The sequence below is a fragment of the Rhea americana genome, unplaced genomic scaffold, assembly GCF_003343005.1.
Source record: "Rhea americana isolate MKP2758 unplaced genomic scaffold, rheAme1 scaffold_16, whole genome shotgun sequence".
NCBI classification, from domain to species: domain Eukaryota; kingdom Metazoa; phylum Chordata; class Aves; order Rheiformes; family Rheidae; genus Rhea; species Rhea americana.
This window is the reverse complement of record NW_028185705.1, coordinates 3,821,932-3,841,896: the sequence shown is the minus strand read 5'-3', so window position 1 is coordinate 3,841,896 and position 19,965 is coordinate 3,821,932. Positions and strand designations below refer to the sequence as shown.

General features: G+C 38.4%; 1 protein-coding gene across 1 annotated transcript; it reads left to right on the top strand.

Moving 5' to 3' along the window:
• The first annotated feature begins 210 nt into the window (after window positions 1-210).
• Window positions 211-18,648, top strand: GXYLT2 (glucoside xylosyltransferase 2). Its single transcript, XM_085300056.1, has 6 exons — window positions 211-400; window positions 614-745; window positions 8,219-8,470; window positions 9,537-9,660; window positions 12,936-13,108; window positions 14,577-18,648. The coding sequence occupies exons 1-6, from the start codon at window positions 260-262 to the stop codon at window positions 14,757-14,759; spliced, it is 1,005 nt and encodes a 334-aa protein (XP_085156182.1). The 5' UTR covers window positions 211-259; the 3' UTR covers window positions 14,760-18,648.
• The last annotated feature ends 1,317 nt before the right edge of the window (window positions 18,649-19,965 follow it).

Below are 19,965 nucleotides of genomic sequence, written 5' to 3'. Positions count from 1 at the left end.
TTTGTTTTGTAATTTTAACAGTCTTGATTTTTACCTTTAACAAAAATTAGAATCCTATTTGCATGTTCTGTGGATATCTGATCAGGAAAAATAATGTTGGTGCCATACATAATGGAAGAAAAGAAAAAACTACGATCGCTATTAATGCAATATTCCCTTCATGTTTGCCTGATTTTTTTTTTTTTAATATGTCTATTTATTAATTTTCAGGAAGCCTGGAGAACAGAAACATTCAAAAGAGTCTTCATCTTTGCAATGCATGCATCTGGCAGTTGTGGCATGCGGGGACCGGCTGGAAGAAACTCTCATCATGCTGAAATCAGCAGTTCTCTTTAGCAATAGAAGACTCTGTTTTCATATTTTTGCTGAGGATTCTCTTAAGCCTGAATTTGAGAAAAAGGTGAGTTTCTTTGTCATTCGGTTTAAAAATTTTTTTTTAACRAGTTAATTTTAACCTGCAAATCTCTGACCAAAGTTACACTGACACAAATAAGTAGCAACTAAGCACTTTTTAATTGTAAGCATGTTTCTAAACTCCTTATGCCTGCATATTAAAAAATAATAATAATAAAAAAAGCTATGTAATGTCTAATTCCTTYGCCATGTCTTTCAGTTACAGGAGTGGCCTTCCTCATATACAAAGAAGTTTGAATACAACATTTACCCAATAACCTTCTCAGTAGGAAACGCTCAGGAATGGAAAAAGTTATTCAAACCATGTGCTGCCCAGCGCCTTTTTCTTCCGGTAAGGCACCTGGATTTCTGAGTAGGTTACTTAAGGAAAAGACTTATTCCACAGAAAGGAAGCTTTGCTGGTGTAATATTAAAACCACTTTCAAGCCAGAACTTCCGTTCAAAGATATTTTAACCKGTGATTTATCTGCGTAAAAAAACAAAACTGCAATCCATGTTTGCTTTTTCTCTTGCTAGCAAAAAATGTGTGGTTTTTATTTGTCTTCAATTCGGCTAGCCTCTCAGGCTCTTAAGCTCAGTGCTAGAGCTCTTTCAAGGCAGATGCTGCATGCTTTCCATAAATAACATTCTTCTAAGCATGCAGTCGTCATATCTTCTTTACCCACTATTTCCCTTGGCATATGTTAGCCCTTAGACTGATGATTTCAGGAATCTCCTTTCCTGGTGTTTTTCTTCTCTTTCTTAGACTGTCAGATTTGCCCCAAAGATAGTAATTCCAAGGTGTTTAGCAACAGGATTTCATGCAAGAATCCCATGCATGCTGGGATCCCCAGATTCATTGAATGTTTGTGTTCTTTACTCTCTAATACTTAGTGTCACAWACTGGGAAAATATTTCAGGTTGCTAGAGAAGAAGAAGGTATTACTAACAATTTTGCTTATGCAGTTTTCTCTGAATCTGAAAGAACTTCTGCTTAAACCAATTTCTGTGGAACTGGAACATGCATCAAAAATAACCTGTGCGTTGCTGTCAATTGGGGTGACTCCAGTAAAGTGACATGCTATTCACATGATCCAGATTTCTTCACTATTCTCTTACGAGAAATGGGGCACAGAGAAATCTTTACTTTCTCAGATGGAAACAATCAGGAGACAGCTGCACACCCGGATACGTAGAGTATGAATACATATGTGCGAAAATATGCGCTGTCAGCAGTTCTGTTTATCTGCCATTTAGAAGGAGATTTTCAAATGCACCAGGACCAGAGGGGCTGAAAGTAACTTGAACAGAGCTCCTCTCTTCCCTGACTAAGTCTCTGTATCACCTGGAAAACTAACCCTAAGTGTTAGCTTGTTCACTACAGGTTTATGTTTGTAAGGATTTAATGGAACAAAAGTTATTTTCAACAGGTGAATGCAATTCTCCTGTTTCTATAGTACATTTTGATAGAGACCTCTAATCACATAGACAGCTTCACTTTTGTTGATCGTCGCCTTTCTGATGACAGAAAGGGTTACAAATTCATGGTAATGCCTTTAGGTTGGGCAGTGCTTTTCAATTCCCCTTTTGTTACTTGCATGTTGCCAAAGTTTGGAGTTCTCCAGTAACTTCTCTTAAGGCTTACTGGACTGTTGGATATTGTCTTAGCAAAACTGTGAGGCAGCTTGCGCTGTAACTCTTGAGGGAACTGCAAGTTACTGTGTGATAGGGCTGAAAACATTCAGCTTCCTCTTCAGTTTTTCTCACTGTTGTTAGTATCAGGCTGAGGTTTATGGCTTGAGYAGAAGTGGATGACTGAGAACAGTTGCAGTTGACATGAAGTTGATAGGGGCAGAGTGAGGAGAACAAGTTGTAGTAATACCTGAGGTGGCAAGTGACTCTTCAGTTGGACTTTCGGTACTCAAGTTCACAGCTTGGCAGAATCTTAGGCAGTTTGGGGTGTCTTCAGCTGCCATTATTTTTAATGATCTTTGATAACTCTTCTGAATGAGATGTTGCTGTAGAAATCCGAGAACTCCGTGTCTGGAGTGAACCATAGTAGTTGAACTACTGTGGAAGGCAATCCTTTCACTCAAGGAGCAAATTGCACCTATGATCCAGGTGTTCAGGCTCCCAGCTTGCTTCACTGTGTGGTTAAGGGACCTGGGGATTCACCTTATCAAGAGAGAAATGAAGGACTGCTTATAAAGGCTGATATGAACTCTTAAGATACCATGGTTAGATCAAACTTAATTGGTTTCTGTTCATGTAGCAGAGGCTYGCAAAGGCTAGTAAAAGAGGATTCTTATTGGAAGGCCTCCAGTCTTAAAGACTATCTCCTTGTACCACTTCAAAGAATAGTTATTGCCCAGTTGGGGAGATTTTATGTTCTGCCTGCTCATCTAGGCTTTTTCAGGAAGGGTTGTCTGCACGCCGCGGGAGTGGAGGATTGTGTGAATAGGGGAAGGTTTCTAGTGTACTTGTTTAGATGGCTATTTTGAGTCATATTTTTAAATAGATACCAACAGGATGTCAGTAAGTACCCTTTTTTCCATACCTTTCTGTGTCCTAAGCATTTTTTAATTGCAGTGGCATAAAATGTGACTGGATTTAGGGAGGAACCCAGTAGACCAGCAGTGGAGTTTATCAGCTGTTTAGTCCTCAGTTGTGCAGATTGTCTTGTTCCTGATAATGCCAAGCCCGAGAAGAATGTGAGCCCCTGATTCACAAGTGCGTCTCCTGCCAAGGAAGTGTCTCTTCTACAGCACCAGCAGGCCTGTGAAAGTGGAGGGAAGAAGGAATGTGTTAAAGGGAACTTGTATAAGAAAATTTCAATGGTTTTACTAGCTGATTAAACCAGACCTCTGGGATGTATTCTTGCACCTTGTAGTAATGAAGTGTTTTGTCCTCAATAGCACGCTGGTGTACACAGTCTGAATTTGTTGAATTTACTTGGGCTAGGGARATACTAAGGAAGAGCACAGGATCCTGCATTTTTTAGAGGAGTTTTGTGGTATCTGACAATATGTTTGCTRTACAGACTTAAAGAAAACACACTGAACATCAGTGCAATCTCATAACAAGTCCATCGTGAATGTGTTGCTGCAGTCTATTTCTGTGAAACCATACTGTGGGATCTACAAAGGCAGAGTAAGGAAGATGTGGATTTTAACACTAACACAAAGTGAAACCTAAGAAATTAACTAAGGTTAAGTGTACATTTTATACTAAAGCCCTGAGGATGGACTGACGGCCGCATAACAGTGCTGTGTACCACTATGAGAGGGTATTGTTTTTAGGAGAATAATGCTCCTAGTGAACATTACCTGACTTACTTTTGCAAACAGGGAAGATAGGATGGTGAAATTTTCCTTATTTAGTAGCACTTTTATCCATGTGTAATCCATCTTGGGGCATCTGGTCAGGATGATGATGGGCAGCTGTAATACAAACTGAGACAAGTAATGTGCAGCATTGAGAAGACTGGCAAATTCTAGCCTCTCTACTTCCAGACAGCTCTGTGAGGCATCTAAATGTTGTCCGTGGTTCACAGATGTAGAAACTGAACAGTTCCCTTAAATTCTCTGTCTTGTAAGCATGCAAGAAATATGAGTCGTCTTATCCATCACGTTTTTATGACAAGCTGCTTAAATTCTCCTTCTTGCTCAAAAAACAAAAGCAAGAAGCTCAAACTCCAAACAACAAGAATAAAAGACCAAGGCTTCACCCCCTTGAGATGCTACATGCCCGGTTGTTACCTGCAGTTTCACTCATCGTTTTGTGTGCAGTGCTGCCTTTTGGTTGGGAAAGAATGAGCCCTCACGAGGCCAACTTTTTCTGTTATGAACAGTTGCAGTGGGAGGGTCTAGTCTGATGGGACTGTAAGGATCACTGAGGATAATCCCAAATATCTGTTCTTTCCAATAAGAGATCGGCTGTGATATGGAAGCCCTTTTGTAGCACTAACATCCATGTTAAGGCATCAGGATGAAAAGTTGTGTGGTCTAATCTCGTGTATATTATATTCTATAGACATAGCTGCAGCAGTCTGTGTTGCTGTTTTGGAGTTACCAAAACAACCAGCTAAAGTATGATAAATTGCTTAAGGGATTTTTGGATGATTTTAGTTTAAATAGTAACTAACATTTAGAACCTTTCTCAAAACACTTAATCCACTTAAGAGCTTTTAAGGTAGATTAGCGTGATCCCTATGTTACGGGTGTCCTCTTGAGTAYGCTGAAGTAACCTACCCAGTGGATCAGTGGCAGCTCTGGGAATAGATGCCAGGGCTTTATCTAGAGAAAAGGCTCTAGCTCTGTTGTAACTTAATTGCTAATTACAATTTGGTTAATTAATTCAATTTAGTGGAACTGCTACATTAGCATGAGATGCAAGGTTAACTGTGATTTGTCCCTAGCTTCTGGATAAAGAACTGATGAGCAGACATGCTAGCCAGYGCATACCCTGAGGTAGCACAGCTTCCCAGTACGTTGATCTGTGCTTTCACAGTCATGTGTTATTACTCGCCAGCCTCACTAGCACAATCTAGAGAGAAGAATTTGTGAAATCAAATTACAAGTAATTGAGTGTTTAAGTGAAGTGTYAGGCTAAGTATAGCAAGTTCTGAGCAGAACTTTCTGACAGGTTTATTCAGAAAACTCTATAAAGCTGCAAAATAAAATCACGGTTCTTTTAAGCTGCAAGTGTCTGTGGAGCAAAGAAGATGATGACAGCAGTCATCCCATATTCCTGACCATTTATTTCAAAAAATCACAGTCTGTCAGGTGTGCTTACATGCTTTGTGCTAGGAAGCATGAACTCGGGGTACCAGATACGGCCTTGTGCTGCTCGTGCTCCGGGACGTGTGTGTCCCTGCAACCCGCGGTCGCGTCCCTCCGGTTCACCCCGCTGGCAGCCCTCGCTGCGCGGTGCTTGGGCAGAGCTGGCTGCCTCTGCCTCCTGGCACTAACCTGCTCCTCAGTGTAACCCCTCTGACTTCCAGGGAGCCGTACAAGGAGCTCGCAGAGCCACGGTTTTTGAAATTAAATTCTTCTGCCCAAGGCCAAGTCAAATGCACATCCAGAAAGGAATGTGATCGAGTCATACTGACGTGCATAAATCTTAGAAAGGCTTAACATTCCTCACATGAAAGAGAAGAGCGAAGGGCTTGGGAGAGGAAGCGCAGCTTTCCTTTTAGCCTGTTGGGCGTCAGCTGCAGGGCAGAGCTTTTTTGACAAGCCAGGAGCGGAGAGTGTGTTTGTTGTGAGCAGAGGAATACACGGCTGAAAATACGGAGCCAAATGCCAATATACAGCCAGTTCACAAACGAATTAAATATTTCCTTAAATCCATTTGAAGAGAGTAAAATATTCAGAGCACATTAACTTCCACAGATTTAAATTTATGTGCATGTTTAAGATTATCGAAGGAAAATTTTTTTGCCGAGAGAAGCAGTGTCCGTGCTGCCTGTGTTTGAGAGGATTTCCCATCTCCCATAAGCGTCTGTTAAGCTTTAGTCTTTGCCAGGACATTTTCAAAATATTTTGGGGCTACAGTGCGCTGTGGATCCCACAGACACATAAGTCTAACTGCTTCTTATGATGCTCTGTTTGTATTCACSTCTTGTTTTCTGTCTTAGACTAAATCCTTTTGGTCTGTTGTTGTTGTTGTATTTTGATTGTATGTTACTTCACATAGTAGGTCCCTGTGTATTAGAGCTTGTAGGCACTACAGAAAAAAAAAATGCAATATCCTGGATATCCTTAAGCTGAAAAACGTGTTCTTTTCAGCTACCTTTCTTCTATTGATCTGCTCTTAAAGTATCTTTCTTTTCTTTCTTTCTTCTTCTTCTTCTTTTTTTTTTTTTTAAGTATTAGATCCCAGGATATTCAATATTTGCTTCAAACTCTGGACTCTTCGCTCTCCGGTGTTTTATTGGATTATTAATGCTACTATTGCTACTTTCATATGCTGTTTATGTTGTTTAGCTGTGAGGCCAGCAGAAAAGAGTGGAAAAATAATTCTTCTTAGCCTGTTGCTGTAGCCTTTCATCCACAGTGATCTGTGTTGTGATGGACTTGTTTACATGGAGTTTCTTACAAGCATAACTTGTGTTTAAAATATACAGACATTTACCTTGTCCTGCTGTGCAGGAAGAATAAAATAGTTATCATATCAGAAATATGAGTCACAGCTTTGTTAAACTTGGCTAAATGTCGGTTTGAATCCAGATGTGTTCAGTCAGGTGAAAATCTCATTTAAGTCAGTACTTGAGAATTTGGAATCTTAATGGAGGCCTGTTGAGCATGCTTAGAAGTGACTTTTTGAAAAGTAAAAAAAAAAAAAAAAAAAAAAGTTAATCTTGTTCACTCTGTGTTTCACAAGTAATCTTTAGTCAGGATATGTTTCAGTTCACATAGAAGTCAAATTTTTTTAGCTTATTAAGTTATGCACATTAATAGGAAAGTTTGGCAATTGTATCATAGCAGTTGGACAAGTGAGTGATTTTTTTCTTTCTATGACCTGATATAAATCATTAGCAATTTGGATTTGCCTTCCAGGTAAAGAAAGAGAGAAATAGAGCTTTTTGACTTGGACACAAGTAAGAAAATTTAAGTCCTTCAGGAATTYTTGGATAGTTCTAGAAAATAATGAAGAAAAACAAAAATTTAATTGAAACTGTTAGTCAGCCTGAGCTAATAGTGTTTACTACCTAACAAATGATCTAACAAATAGGTGGTGCAAACATCAAGGGAATTTTCACATCCTGTTGAAGCACTGTATAATTTGCCCTGCTAAAATTAATGAACAAACATGTAAGGGCTTGAATAGCCACAAGGGGGAACATTGTCAGCAAGAATAAATTAAATATCCTGGATCTAATTATTTTACTATTTACACCAGTTTTACTCTCTTGTGACTTGACTAACTTTACTGTGGTTATTCCTAATATAGACTCTGATAGCAGAAGTCAGAATCTGACATGAAAAGTTTTATGACACTTCTGTTTAGCAAGCAAAGTTTGCTGTTTAGGAGAATCCTAGAATGGTAGGGCTGGCAGGGACCTCTGGAGATCATCTAGTCCAGCCCTCAGCATAGCGCCGTATGGGGATTGAACCCACGACCTTGGCATTAGCAGCACCACACTCTAACCAACTGAGCCAAACCTGCCACSTTCACTATTGATCACAAGAAAACTCATGTTTTCTTTTCTTTATTGAGGTAGAGCATTTTTATTATGTTAAATTAGGTTGTGTGACTGATTGTGAAAGCATTTTAAACACACATGCAYGCACGCTTGCACACATACACAGAGCAGCAGTTTCGTACTATRTAACATAGTGTTTTATTGTCAGTATTAATCCTTTCAGAATCCGTGCCGTACTGTTTGCYGAAAATGCATCTCTGTTTTCTATGGTTAATTTTTCTGTACAACCATACCACTTACAGATCATTAAAAGAATTAACAAGGCTATGCAAGTATATATTCCTTGTGTTTTGTTTKCTTATTTATATTCTGAACTTATATTAAGTAGGCCTTGCAGGCTACATCACAGGTTGTTTTGAGAGCTAGGTGGGTTACTGTTTTGTGTGAAGATTAGAATCTGACTTCTGTGCTCTGGTAGCTGTTTTATCTGGCAGATTTAAACRAAATTAATTGATAACTGTTCTTCTGGTATGTAATGACATTCACCTGATGAGTCAATAACACTTTAAAAATTCTTAATTTAAAATTAAGTACCTTTCTGCCAATAATCTTCCTTTTTGTTGTCTGCTTGGTTTCTTTTTCATCTCTCTTCCTCTCCTCATTATGCAAACTCACAAGGTTATTTTAAAGGATGTGGATTCTCTTCTATATGTGGACACTGATGTTCTCTTCCTGAGGCCCATCGATGACATCTGGCACATTCTGAAAGAGTTCAACTCCACACAGCTAGCTGCTATGGCCCCAGAACATGAAATACCAAAGATTGGCTGGTATAGTCGWTTTGCGCGTCACCCTTATTATGGGACAACTGGAGTCAATTCTGGAGTCATGCTAATGAATTTAACCCGAATACGCAACACTCAATTCAAGGTGAGAAGAAATACAACTATTTCTATTTTCTTTCTAATAGTTTTTACAACTATTTTGCAGAAACCAGTGGTTTATGCATTTTTAATATCATGTAAAATATATCTTAGTATAAAAATAGTAAAAYTTAGAATTCAAAGAATCTGAAAAATGTAGAATGCATATTTGGATACTAAAACCAGTTTTAGTCAAAATGACTGTTAGAGAAAACTTCCCCACTGAATTGGTGGAGCACTGAGAGCTTGCAGATGACAGTCCTTCAGCAGTAGTATAACTGGCTTCTTTGACATTTCACTCTCCCTTCAAAGGTGTGTAAAAGAATTAAACTTGAGAATCTTCAGTGCAGTCACTGTATTATTTTTTTTAATTATGAAGATTGAAGCAAATATCTAGAGAAATTGGTAATTTTTTGCTTTTGCTGTAAAAAAATATTTTGAATCCTGTTAAAGATTGAGTGATTCTGTTAATTGATATAAATGAGAAGGGAACCATTTCACTCTTCATGGTGATGTCTCCCCCTTTTTTGCGAAAGGCATGACTAGTTAAATCTCCGTTTGTATTGGTGGGCATTTATTCTCTTTAGAAACTTTGTTTAGCTCTTAGTGGGCTTTGTCCTTAATCAAGGGRAGGGATTAGCTCTACTGTTGCAAGAACAGCTCAAGTAAAAACTTACTCTCAATATCATAATTCCCGTGGAAGGGAAAGAGAAGATCATTTTTTAGCCTGAGGTTTCTTTATTATTATTTTTCCTCCTTTCCATGCATTTTTTGCTTTTTCTCCATCCCGTTGCTCAGAATAGGAAGTCTCTGAATAGCAGGGCTGACAGCACAGCTAGACCCAGGAGACCTTGCTTTCCTGTTTAGTCAGATCTGGAGATTTGGTTGTGCTTTATTTTTTTYGACCTTCTCCATGTATAACATTTCCTAGCAGTTCTTCATTTTTCATTTAAGTATCTGGTATGGTTTAGGAGACTGATAAATATGTGGGTGCTGCTTTCTCRAAGTCATATATATCATTGCTGTTCACAGTATTAACCCACTGCTTTTTTTTTTTTTTTTCTGCCCTGCAGAACAGCATGATACCATCTGGTTTGACTTGGGAGGAAATGTTGTATCCATTATACCAAAAGTACAAAAATTACATTACATGGGGAGACCAGGATTTACTAAATATTATTTTTTACTTTAACCCAGGTAAGTAATGATTCTTAGTCATGATTATCTATAGTAAGAAAATTTCTTGAACTTGAAAAATTCAAAGAAAGTGCTGTTCATTCCTTTTAATATGCATAATATATTCATATGTACATAATGTGCGTAATATGCAAGTCCACCTAGGATTTGCATTCTGTGAAAATAATTCTGAAGGTTGTGCAGGTAGTGGGCCTCAGACTTGGTTCCTTTGAAGATATGAATCTGTTTTCTGGAGATTCTGAGAAAATAAGGGAACAAGCACATGCACAACTTGAACTTCATTCTTCCATTTCATCATTAATTTAATGTTATGTTTCCATTCCATATGTGCTCCACTGGACCAGGGCCTAGCTAAACAATATGATTGTTTCAGGTGTTTATTTGAGTGTTAAATTGTCAAACTTTCTCCAAAGCTATCCTCTATTTTTCTGAAAGGCAGTTGAATTCTATTATTTATGTAAACAAGTAACAATGCTAATATAGATAGAAAACAGATTCAGCTGTAGAATTATCTTCTTTAAAACTGTTGCCCTTCCCAGCTTGGTCCTCCACTAAAAGTTATCTTTCAGAGAAAGAAACTTCCGACTTCTCAGCTGAATGACCCATCCTCACTAAACCTCGGAATGATGAGGTCATCTAGACTTCTGTTTCTTAACTGTGTGTGTATTTTATGCTCTTCCTTTATTCTGCTTGCTCTGGGACTATAAAGAACTACAGACAACTTTAAATCTCTCAAAATTGTGTTCCCAGAGAACAAATGGGATACCCTACCTGTCCAGGAGATTGCAAATGTGGAGCAGAGGGACAGTTTGACCAACAAATATGTAGTTGTAAGCCCAGCAGAATGAAGTTGCATCTGATTCACGTCTATCATTCTTGCCCAGTGCCTGCCTAAACAACCTCTAGCATTTTCAGCTTGTCCTTTATTTCCCCCGAATTGGAGTCTTACATGCAAGAATGCATCTTTCCAGGGAACTAGCAAGTTTAGGCATCTTCATTTTAAAAGGATGTGACTTTTTCTCACAAGCGGTGAAACACTTTCTGGAAACCAGCCTCTTCTAAGTATTTTTGCACTGATCTCAGAAATGACTTAAGGCTCTTCCAAAACCAATAACATTTGGAAATACAGGAATCTCAAAATTGCAGCATAATATGTTTCCCAAAGAAGTTAAGAACCTTGTTTCATGAGTCTGAACACACCAAGTATGAATTCTTACTTGYGTTTGCTTGTTTCCTATGTGACCTTGTATTCCTCTCAATCTTGAGAGAGCGTAAGTTTGGATTTATCTTTATTTATTCTGTTCTCTTTTCTTTTTCTCTAAGGAGTCRTAGGGTAGGTGATTGAATGTACCCAAATTCAGGGGAAAAAAAGGGAGAGAGCAAAAGCAAAGCAATAAAGTGACATCTGTGTTCTGCAGACAGATGTCAAACATCAGTGTTCCTGGCACACTATGCAGTAGCCTCAATTCTAGGGGGAAAAAAGTAGAAGAAATCTTCATTATGAAATCATAAATTACTTTCCAAAAAGAAATGCRTGTCATGTGAATGGGGTCTACCAGAGGAAGAAGAGTATGAGGCCAGATTAGTTGTCAGGTCAAACTCAAGCTGCTCACTTAAGAGTGCGAAAGAAAAGATTGCAAAAACATTTAAACTTTTAATGAGAGGATTGTCTATCAAATCCACATGTTGAGATTCTTTTCTGCACCACAGCCAGTCTTTTCTTCATAACTAGTAAATAACTTTTTACGGATTAGTTAACATCAGACTGCACAAAAAAGAAAACAAAAGAACTTGAGACTATTAAAACRTAAAACTAGACTTTCTTGAGATTTTAAAACGCTGGATTGTTAAAAATGGCCTGGGAAGGAATCAGAAATGAAAAGCTGAGTCATTCAGTTAAGTCCACTGCAGATGTCTTTTTGTAGATACAATGTATTGGCTAAAAATACGCAGAACCTGGGGCCTGAAAAGATGAACCCTTCTTCCCACGTCCCAAGGCAGTTCTAATATTTAACAGATTTGAAGGCTTGCAGAGCAACTAGAATCTGTGTCCTGCTACGAATCTCTGAGAGCATCTGGTGAGGAGAAGCTTATGAATACTCAAGTGATATGTACAAAAGCTGATAGGCACCTGGTGACATCCTTTCACCAAAATGACCTGTTGAGGAGTTGTACTTGCAAACATCTGCTGGGGCTCGCTGGAAAGATTCTTGTTAACTATAAGAGGGTCGRGATGAGGGCGCTACCACTCTTCTTGTCCTTTCAGCAGTGCTGGGGAGCAATTCTGAACGCATGGTAGGTCAGACTGAGTGGAAACCACTTAAAAACTATCCATTCTTGAGCAGTCTCCTGATAGGCCTTATGGGAAGAAATGTCTCATAAACATTTTCTYCTACTTCCTCAAGAACCACGCAGGGCCAGCCACGGCCTTCCTGAGCACAATGAGTGGAAGGTAAAGAAAGGCCAAGTGACGAATTCAGTCTTCARTGCTTCTGACATGACTTGTCAGCATAGTGCAGTGATTCATTGTACTCCATTTCCATAGCAAAAAGRTCACAGGAGTTGGCATAATTTATTTGAAGCATGTTGCAAATACTGTCAATGCCTGATTTTTTTATTTTTTTTAAAACAACGAAAATCAATAGGGGAAATGAGGTTACAAGCTCTTTTGAGAAATTAAAGAAATTAGACTGATCTTTAAAATAACCTGGACTTACAAAATTAATGGATGACAAGTCTTAGAAGAACTATGGATAAAAATATACTACTTTGTATGGTCTGCTGTATCTCAACATAGCAAACTGTCATAACCTCAATGAAAGCTTCAGCAGCAAATGCAGAATATAGTTTGCAGGCTTTCCCATGCAGTCTCCAGAAGGATTCGGGATTTCACATAGCCCCCGCTGTTATTTGTGCTCCCCTAATCATTTCTGTAACTTTGAAAACTTCTACCAGAAGATGCTGTATAGTGCTATATAATGCCTAGTCTCTGGGTTTGATTCTGTCACTTTTAACTTCGTAAAAATGCATTCTTGGTTTTTAATTCTAGCCAGCCTGTTACCTTGTTTTTATGTTAGTTCTAGTGTAACAGTGCTGAGACATGTATAGCTTCCATATTTAGCTCCTGCTTTGGATCTTTGTGAAGGAAGTAACTTTAAATGTTTTTCCTTGTTAGTCCCAGCTTTTCCACAGAAACTTGGTTTAACTTGTCATTACTTGTGTTCACTGTCTTTTTTTTCCCCTCCCTCACCATCTCTCCTGACTGACACTGCCAGAGTGTCTCTACGTGTTTCCCTGTCAATGGAACTACCGTCCTGATCACTGTATGTATGGRAGTAACTGTAAAGGTGCAGAAGAAGAAGGTGTCTCTATTCTGCATGGAAATAGAGGTGTCTACCACGATGAAAAACAGCCTACATTCAAGGCACTCTATGAAGTGATACGTGATGTAAGTCTTCTATTTTGATAGAGACAGTCCTTCTATTTCAATGTAGATTATAACTTCAACCAGAKCTCTCAGACTGCTATTCCAGCAGATCAGACTAAGGATAGTCATACTTCATGTATACCTGTCAGTCAGAAAGTAATAAGATTGCTTTGGCCTGTTCTAATTCACTGTGTGTATGTATTTGAGAGAGATGGTTTAAGCAGTCCTCCTCGTTATTACAGTAAAATTCTAACTCAAGAGGCTGATAAATTGGTTTTCTTTAGTGCTGAGGGTGGAAGGAAGTGTGTATTTGAAGATCTTTCTGCTAGCACTGCAGCTGTGATCCATAAGTGCCCAAGGAAACCTTGGACTCCTTGAGCACCTAGAACTTCTCGGCACTTGGAAGGCAGAAGAGGTTGTTCAGTAGCTTGCTTACAGGCACAGATCCATATTTCCACTTTGATTAGGAAGAGTTAATTTGTTGACTGTGTTTCCTACAGCACGGTACACGCTTCAGTGTTACTTCACTTATTTGAAAGGTTGTTTTATATTCTCTTCCTGGTCCATGTACAAAAGAACACGCTGGCTGTCACCAGCTAATGTAGCTGCACATAAGCTGCAYATGTGTGAATGCATGCATTTGTGCCGAAGCTTCCTGATTTGCTTTCATATGCTGACTTATGCTGAAGAGCATTGCAGCAGCTATCCTTTGCTGGCCACAAGAAGGAGAGATGTTTTTATATATTTCTCTGTAGGAGAGTATTGAATTGACTTAGGCTACATCTATATCAGTAAGTAGTGCAGCTCAAGAAGAACAGATTTGTGGAGCAAAACAGTTGTTGCTGAGGACCTGACATCCACAGTCTCAGTGTTCAGGAATTTTATTTCAAGCTAGCTTTGATCTGGTCCTGTGGACTTGGAAGCCTGTTAGCAGATGTAATGTGTTAAATGTGTTCCTGAAGGGTATTTTCACCTTTAGTTTTATCCAAAAGGAGCTCGGTTCCTGCTTTCYGAGATAGCATCTGCTCACCATACTCCCAATTGCATTGCAGAGCAATCGGGAGATTTGCTTCAAAAATGAACTCCTGCTCTAAACAAAGACAGTATCATTCATGTGTCCTCAGGTTACTCCATCAAACACAGGAGCACCTTCAAGTAACTGCTTCACTTACACGCGTACAACCTTCCCCTCTAAAATGTCTGTCGTTGCAGTATCCCTACATTAGTAAACTTGCTTTAAATATGGAGTCTAGAAATACAATTTCTGTGAAGTTGACTACTTCAGATAATAAGCCTAGACAAACTTTTCTGAAAGCAAGTACTCTCAAGCAGACCAGTGTCCAAATGTTTGAAGTTGATAGGCTTTGATGATGCTTTGGAAAGGTGAGGAACAAGTTATTGCCTACCTGTATAAAGTTTTATCTTACAGCAACTTTTAAATACCATTTTACAAATACTGAAAATAATAATTCTTTTTTTTCTTTTTTAGTTTCCTTTTGAAGACAATCTCTTCCAGTCTTTGTACTACCCTCTTCAGTCTAAGTTCCTGGACACGGTGCACACTTTATGTGGGAGGATTCCACAAGTATTTTTGAAGCAAATTGAGAAAACTATGAAGAAGGTGTATGAAAATCGTGTCATTGTCTACTTAGGAGCTAACCACAGATACTAAAAGTATTGTATTTTTATGCAGAATTTTTCATTCTTAACCCGTATCTCATGAGGCATATAAATGARGAGTATGACCTGTTCTGCATAAACTCTGAAATAGAACATTTTCTTATATAATTTCCTAATAAGCTCTGAGATCACAAAGTAGAAGAAATGCTAAATGCCCACATAAACTCTCCTTTTTTAGACTTTTTGTTCACTTCCTACATTTCTCTCAGTTGTAACAGGGAGAGCTGATGACTTTCACTTTTCTCTGAACTTAGTTTGTTTTTTTTGTCCAAAAATAGCTGAATATGTTGTAACTTTTTTTTTTGAAGTTGTGCAAAACTGTGTACTGATCTTAGACTTAACAAAGAAGTGACAGTTTGAGCTATTTAATACCTAGGTAATATAACTCTCATTGATTTTTGAGTGTTATGAGAATGCCACATTACAAAATCACTTTTTTTTGATAGAATGAGTTAAAATTTACCATGCTAAAATGAAAATATTTGCTTAAAATTGCACTTCTTTCTGAAGATATAGTTCCTGCTCTTCACAGGTAGCACTAAAGATTTCTCATTTAAAAAGACTAGGGGAATAGAAGTGTCTATTTACTTTGTATTTTACAGCACTTTTTGTCTAGTGATCGTCATTTTTCCTCTCTACCATTTRTTTTGTGAGGGCTTCCCCTAAAGGAATTAGGGGAAAAAAAAACATTAAAGCATAAACAGGAAAGCAGTATGCAAGAATTGGGAAGTAGTAGAGGGGGTGGCACCTACAAAGTTAATTAACTTCAGGAAGAGAATCCTCTCTCAAAGAAATACAGCTGTAGTGCTCACCTTCACCGTCCTTCAGTCCTAAGAACGTATCACCTAACTTGCTAATAGTAATTACATTAGACACAGAGCAAGAATATTGTGAATGAAGAGTAAAAAGCAGGTACTCCTGACCTGTTTTACTCTTTAATTAATCCTCTTTAATTGCTGTTTACTGCACAGTAATAATGGTATGCCACTGAGAACCTTTCTTCGTTCCCTTTGTTGAGTGACTGAGAATGCTGTCTCTGACCACCTTTTCTGTTTTGCCAAAACCCCCCTGTTCTGTGGCATAAAAAAATGTATCTCTTCTGCCACTTTCATTCACTGAAGCCGACTTTTATGCCAGGATTATAGTGAATCGCCTCAGAGTGAAAGAAGATACAAGATGGCTTTGACATTTATTTAAAATACTTAGTTTAAATTTCACAAGCAAGATGATCATCTTACGACATRCCCTTACTTATGTATGCTTATTAAAACTTGCAGTAGCTAAAAGGTGCTTAAGAGAGGTTATTGGGGAATTGGAAGTACTGGCACTCCTAAGGAGCAGTCAAACAACAGCAGACTCTCAGAAGGTGTTTTCCAAGTGTATGCCCTGAGGGATACGTGTAGCTGAGTGCTTACAAAAATCAACTGAGAAAATAACCTTACCTTTAAGTTTGTTCAGCAAAAAGACAAAAAAAAAAGCCATTTCTTGGAACTACTTATTTTTATATCTAGTTAGCAAAGTAGGAGAGGAGTGAGGAAGATGAGATACATGAAGCTTTTCTGTAATGAAAGGAAAATGGCTACAGATTGTATATCCTATACAGGTAACGTGGTTAGAGATGAATATTCAATATGCATGGATGATGAAAAGGATGTTTCCTCAGTTGAAAGAGAAATTTCTGAAGAACTGCAGTTTTGGGGATAGCTCCCCTTACCAGTCATGATGCATGCACAAATTTCGTAGGAGAAAATCTCCAGCAGAAGGTCCTCTTCGCTCGCACATACGTCTCCTTGCGTGGCAGCCGCCTGCCTGTCTCTCCACCCTACCAGAGCTCGTGTTGCCATCAGACCAACGGCAGGAGGGAAAACGCAGGCTTTGCCTGCACCTCGGTTATTGTACGGTCTTTGCCATGTAAGTGCAAATAGACACGTAGATGACAGGAGCAKCTCTGCAATGATTTTGATTGAAAGTCCAGTAAAACTTCCTAATGGGAACCAGAAATGCATTTAAACTTCAGTGGAGATGTCGCTGTCTCTCCCAACTTTGATTGAAGTTTTAGTGGTCACTTAAAAAGAATAGTACATTTCTAGCTACAGAGAAAAGTTTGAAAACCTAACCCAAACTAACTCGAAAGACTTCAAAGCCAGAAGGCAATGAAAGGAAAATTCAGCATGCTGTTTTAAAAAGTGCAAGATAATGTAAGCCTAACATACGACAGGGTAAACCTTTTAGGCTGGAAATACTGAGAACTTGTGAAAATATGAGGTTGCTTTTTGTTCTGTTTTCTTAATATTAGGATAAAGCTGTTCACAGAGCAAGTGAAGCGCCCAGTACGTCTCGCCTATCTTCAAGTGCCTCATCTCTTTGCTATCTACAGGCCACAGAAAGTTGCAGGGCAAAAGTCTTGTTACCCAGATGGTTGCRACTCTAGTGCTGAGTCTCTGAAGTTGGGTGGGCTGTGATTGTGCAAACTATGATTCAGTAGGACCCTGAAACTATGGGCACATTGCGATGAAGGAATGGAATTCATTACCAAACAAAGGCAGTATTACATATAAAATTGTTAGAGATTAAAACAGTGCTTTTTATGTTTACGGGAGGTGCTATATTATTTTTAGAAAAAACTGTATTATGTTCTTAACGGCTATTAAAATATATGAAGTGTATGCTTTAACATGAAGACTTCTGTTAATGTAATATCAAATTGCAGGAATAATGGGGGGAGGTTCCCCCATACTGAGCTTTTTCTGAGAAAAAAGCTGTAATTTGATTTCTTCAAAGTGTTTTAAAATAATTATRTAACTTTGATTTTTCTGTTCATTAGAATTATTAATTTATATTTTATTACAGCTTCCAATATCATATTATGTTTCAGTTTTAACAACAGTTGATTCTAATATCAATCTTATTTAGAAACCAGCTGTAWTTCATACTCATGGCTAATTCTTTGTTAATTAGCCTTCATTCATTTTAATAATGGGATGTGTAAATACTTATATAGACTTTATATTCTCTTTTTATTTTTAGCCTTGCTCTTATATATTTTAGTTATTTCCAATGATACAACATAACCAAAACACCTTTGTTAATGTAACACATTRAGCAATGTCATCATAACATAGGGGAGAGCACCAAATAGTTTTCTGTAAATGAATATAAACTCTGGCACCCTAAATGTGTTGATAACAAAGGAAAAGAATCACTTTTCATGTTGAGAAAGTAGTAGTAGAGTATAGCCCAAAGAACTGTCTGGTTATTTGAACATAAGTCCTAACCTAGCAAATGCTTAATACTCTGAACTTTACCTGTGTAATCAGTAGGCATATATGCAATGCATAAAGTTAAGCATGTACCCGAGTCCTTGCTGTATCAGCGTCAAATATTCAGGTTTTAAATTTGCTGTATTATACTTGAATTTGCTGCAGATGGATAAATAGGGCCTTGTCTTAAGAGCTGCTGAGCACCTCCTTTTAGCCCAAAGCCATTTAAGAGAGCATCAGGCTACAAATGCACATTGTACAACAAAGAACTGCCAGGATGGGAAGCATTTGGTTGCACCATTTGTATAATATGAGAGCTTTTTTAGGCTATTTGGCCACATATTAGAAAGCAGGCTTAGATAGCTTTGCTATCATTTCTCTTTTTTACAGTTAGAAACTGGAAACTGCCGTGTGGATGTATTCGTGCATGCATGCGCGCGTGTGTGTACACCTACACAATGAAAGTGTATGTGTAAGAATTATGTACCATTTCTATATCATTTAATTGCTTGTATATTTTTATTCGACAGTTTGTTTATAGCTCCCAAGGAGGCACAACAGTGCATTTTTTTTGTTAAGATCCTTTGACTTATCATACAAATAAATGAAATTTTAAGCAAACTCTGTACTCTGAGAGTTTTCTTTTAAACGTAAGAATTTTTAAAATTTGATTTAGTACTAATGATGTTAACCTTTAAGTGCAGTGTTTTCCTCCATGCCCTTTCTGAAGATTTAGTTATTTTATGTACAGTTGATACCTGAATTCAATGAAGTTTGCTTTTAAATTAGCTTCCAGTGAGGTTGTTACATTCTTTGTTTTGTTCTGGGCTTTTTATTTTCTTTTGCCTTCTGTTCAAGGTAAAAGGCATGTGCAAGGATATGGCCTGGAGGAAGTGTTGTCTTCCATCAGCCTCATGTTGCATTTACAAAAAATTATCTTCACTACACAGTGCAATACAGTGCAGTGATCCACRAGCAAGGTCAGGTACTTAGTGATACTGGTGAGGCTTCTGGTGAAGTAAGAGGTAGAGCTGTCAGAAAACTAGTTGAAACATCTCTGTATTGTGCTTTGTATGTCTGCACTGAGCAGAGAAAAGGGGGCTTGCTATTTTTCTTTTACTATTTTTACTCTTACCATAGAGTATTAAATTGGGTATGTTACTGAAGGAGCAAATACATGCATTTAACTTCCTTCAAAGTGCTAATGGGCCGTGCTCCAATTCTGGCTGTGTTATGGTGACGTGGCTGAAAACAAAACTTGGTCTCAAAGGAAACTGAAGTTGTTTTACCCGTGCCCTGTACTATTTCTCTATTATCTAATGCAGTACTTTGGGGATTTGGTCTTTGAGCGTTATTTCCCTTCCCCTCCTTTCTTCTCTAGTTTCAGTTTATCTTTTTGACAGTCCGGTTGGTCAGCGTAGCAGTGGCTTTGGCTTTCCCGTCACGTCTCTCCATGTGACAGGAGTTTGGGAGCTGTCTGCTCAGCCAAACCAGTTGTTGGCCCGGTGATGAAATTGTTTTCTCACTTGCTCAACTGTATGGTATGTTGGACTCGGTCGCACTCTCTTTGAAGTCAGGAATAAAACTCCCATTGATATTCATGAGGAAAGGTAAGGCCAGTTGTAAAACGATAGTACTCTGTGCAGCGTTGCTTCGTCTCTGGCCGGGGAGGTCTGTAATTGCRTGGTGTCTAGTTGCGTGCTCTATAATCAAACCGGTCAGCAATGTTCTGATCCAAATGTTTTTCACTAGGAAATRCACCTTCAATCAGAGCTTAAACTGATTTTTCCAGATACAGTATAGGCCAAAATAATACAGGCACAATAGCAGACAGCGTTCAGCCCTCACGGGTGGTTCAGAGCAGGGGACCCGAGCCTTGACTTTCCTCATCGCCGTACCGCTGGATTCCTTACCTCAGTCTAAATCTCTTYTGCCAGA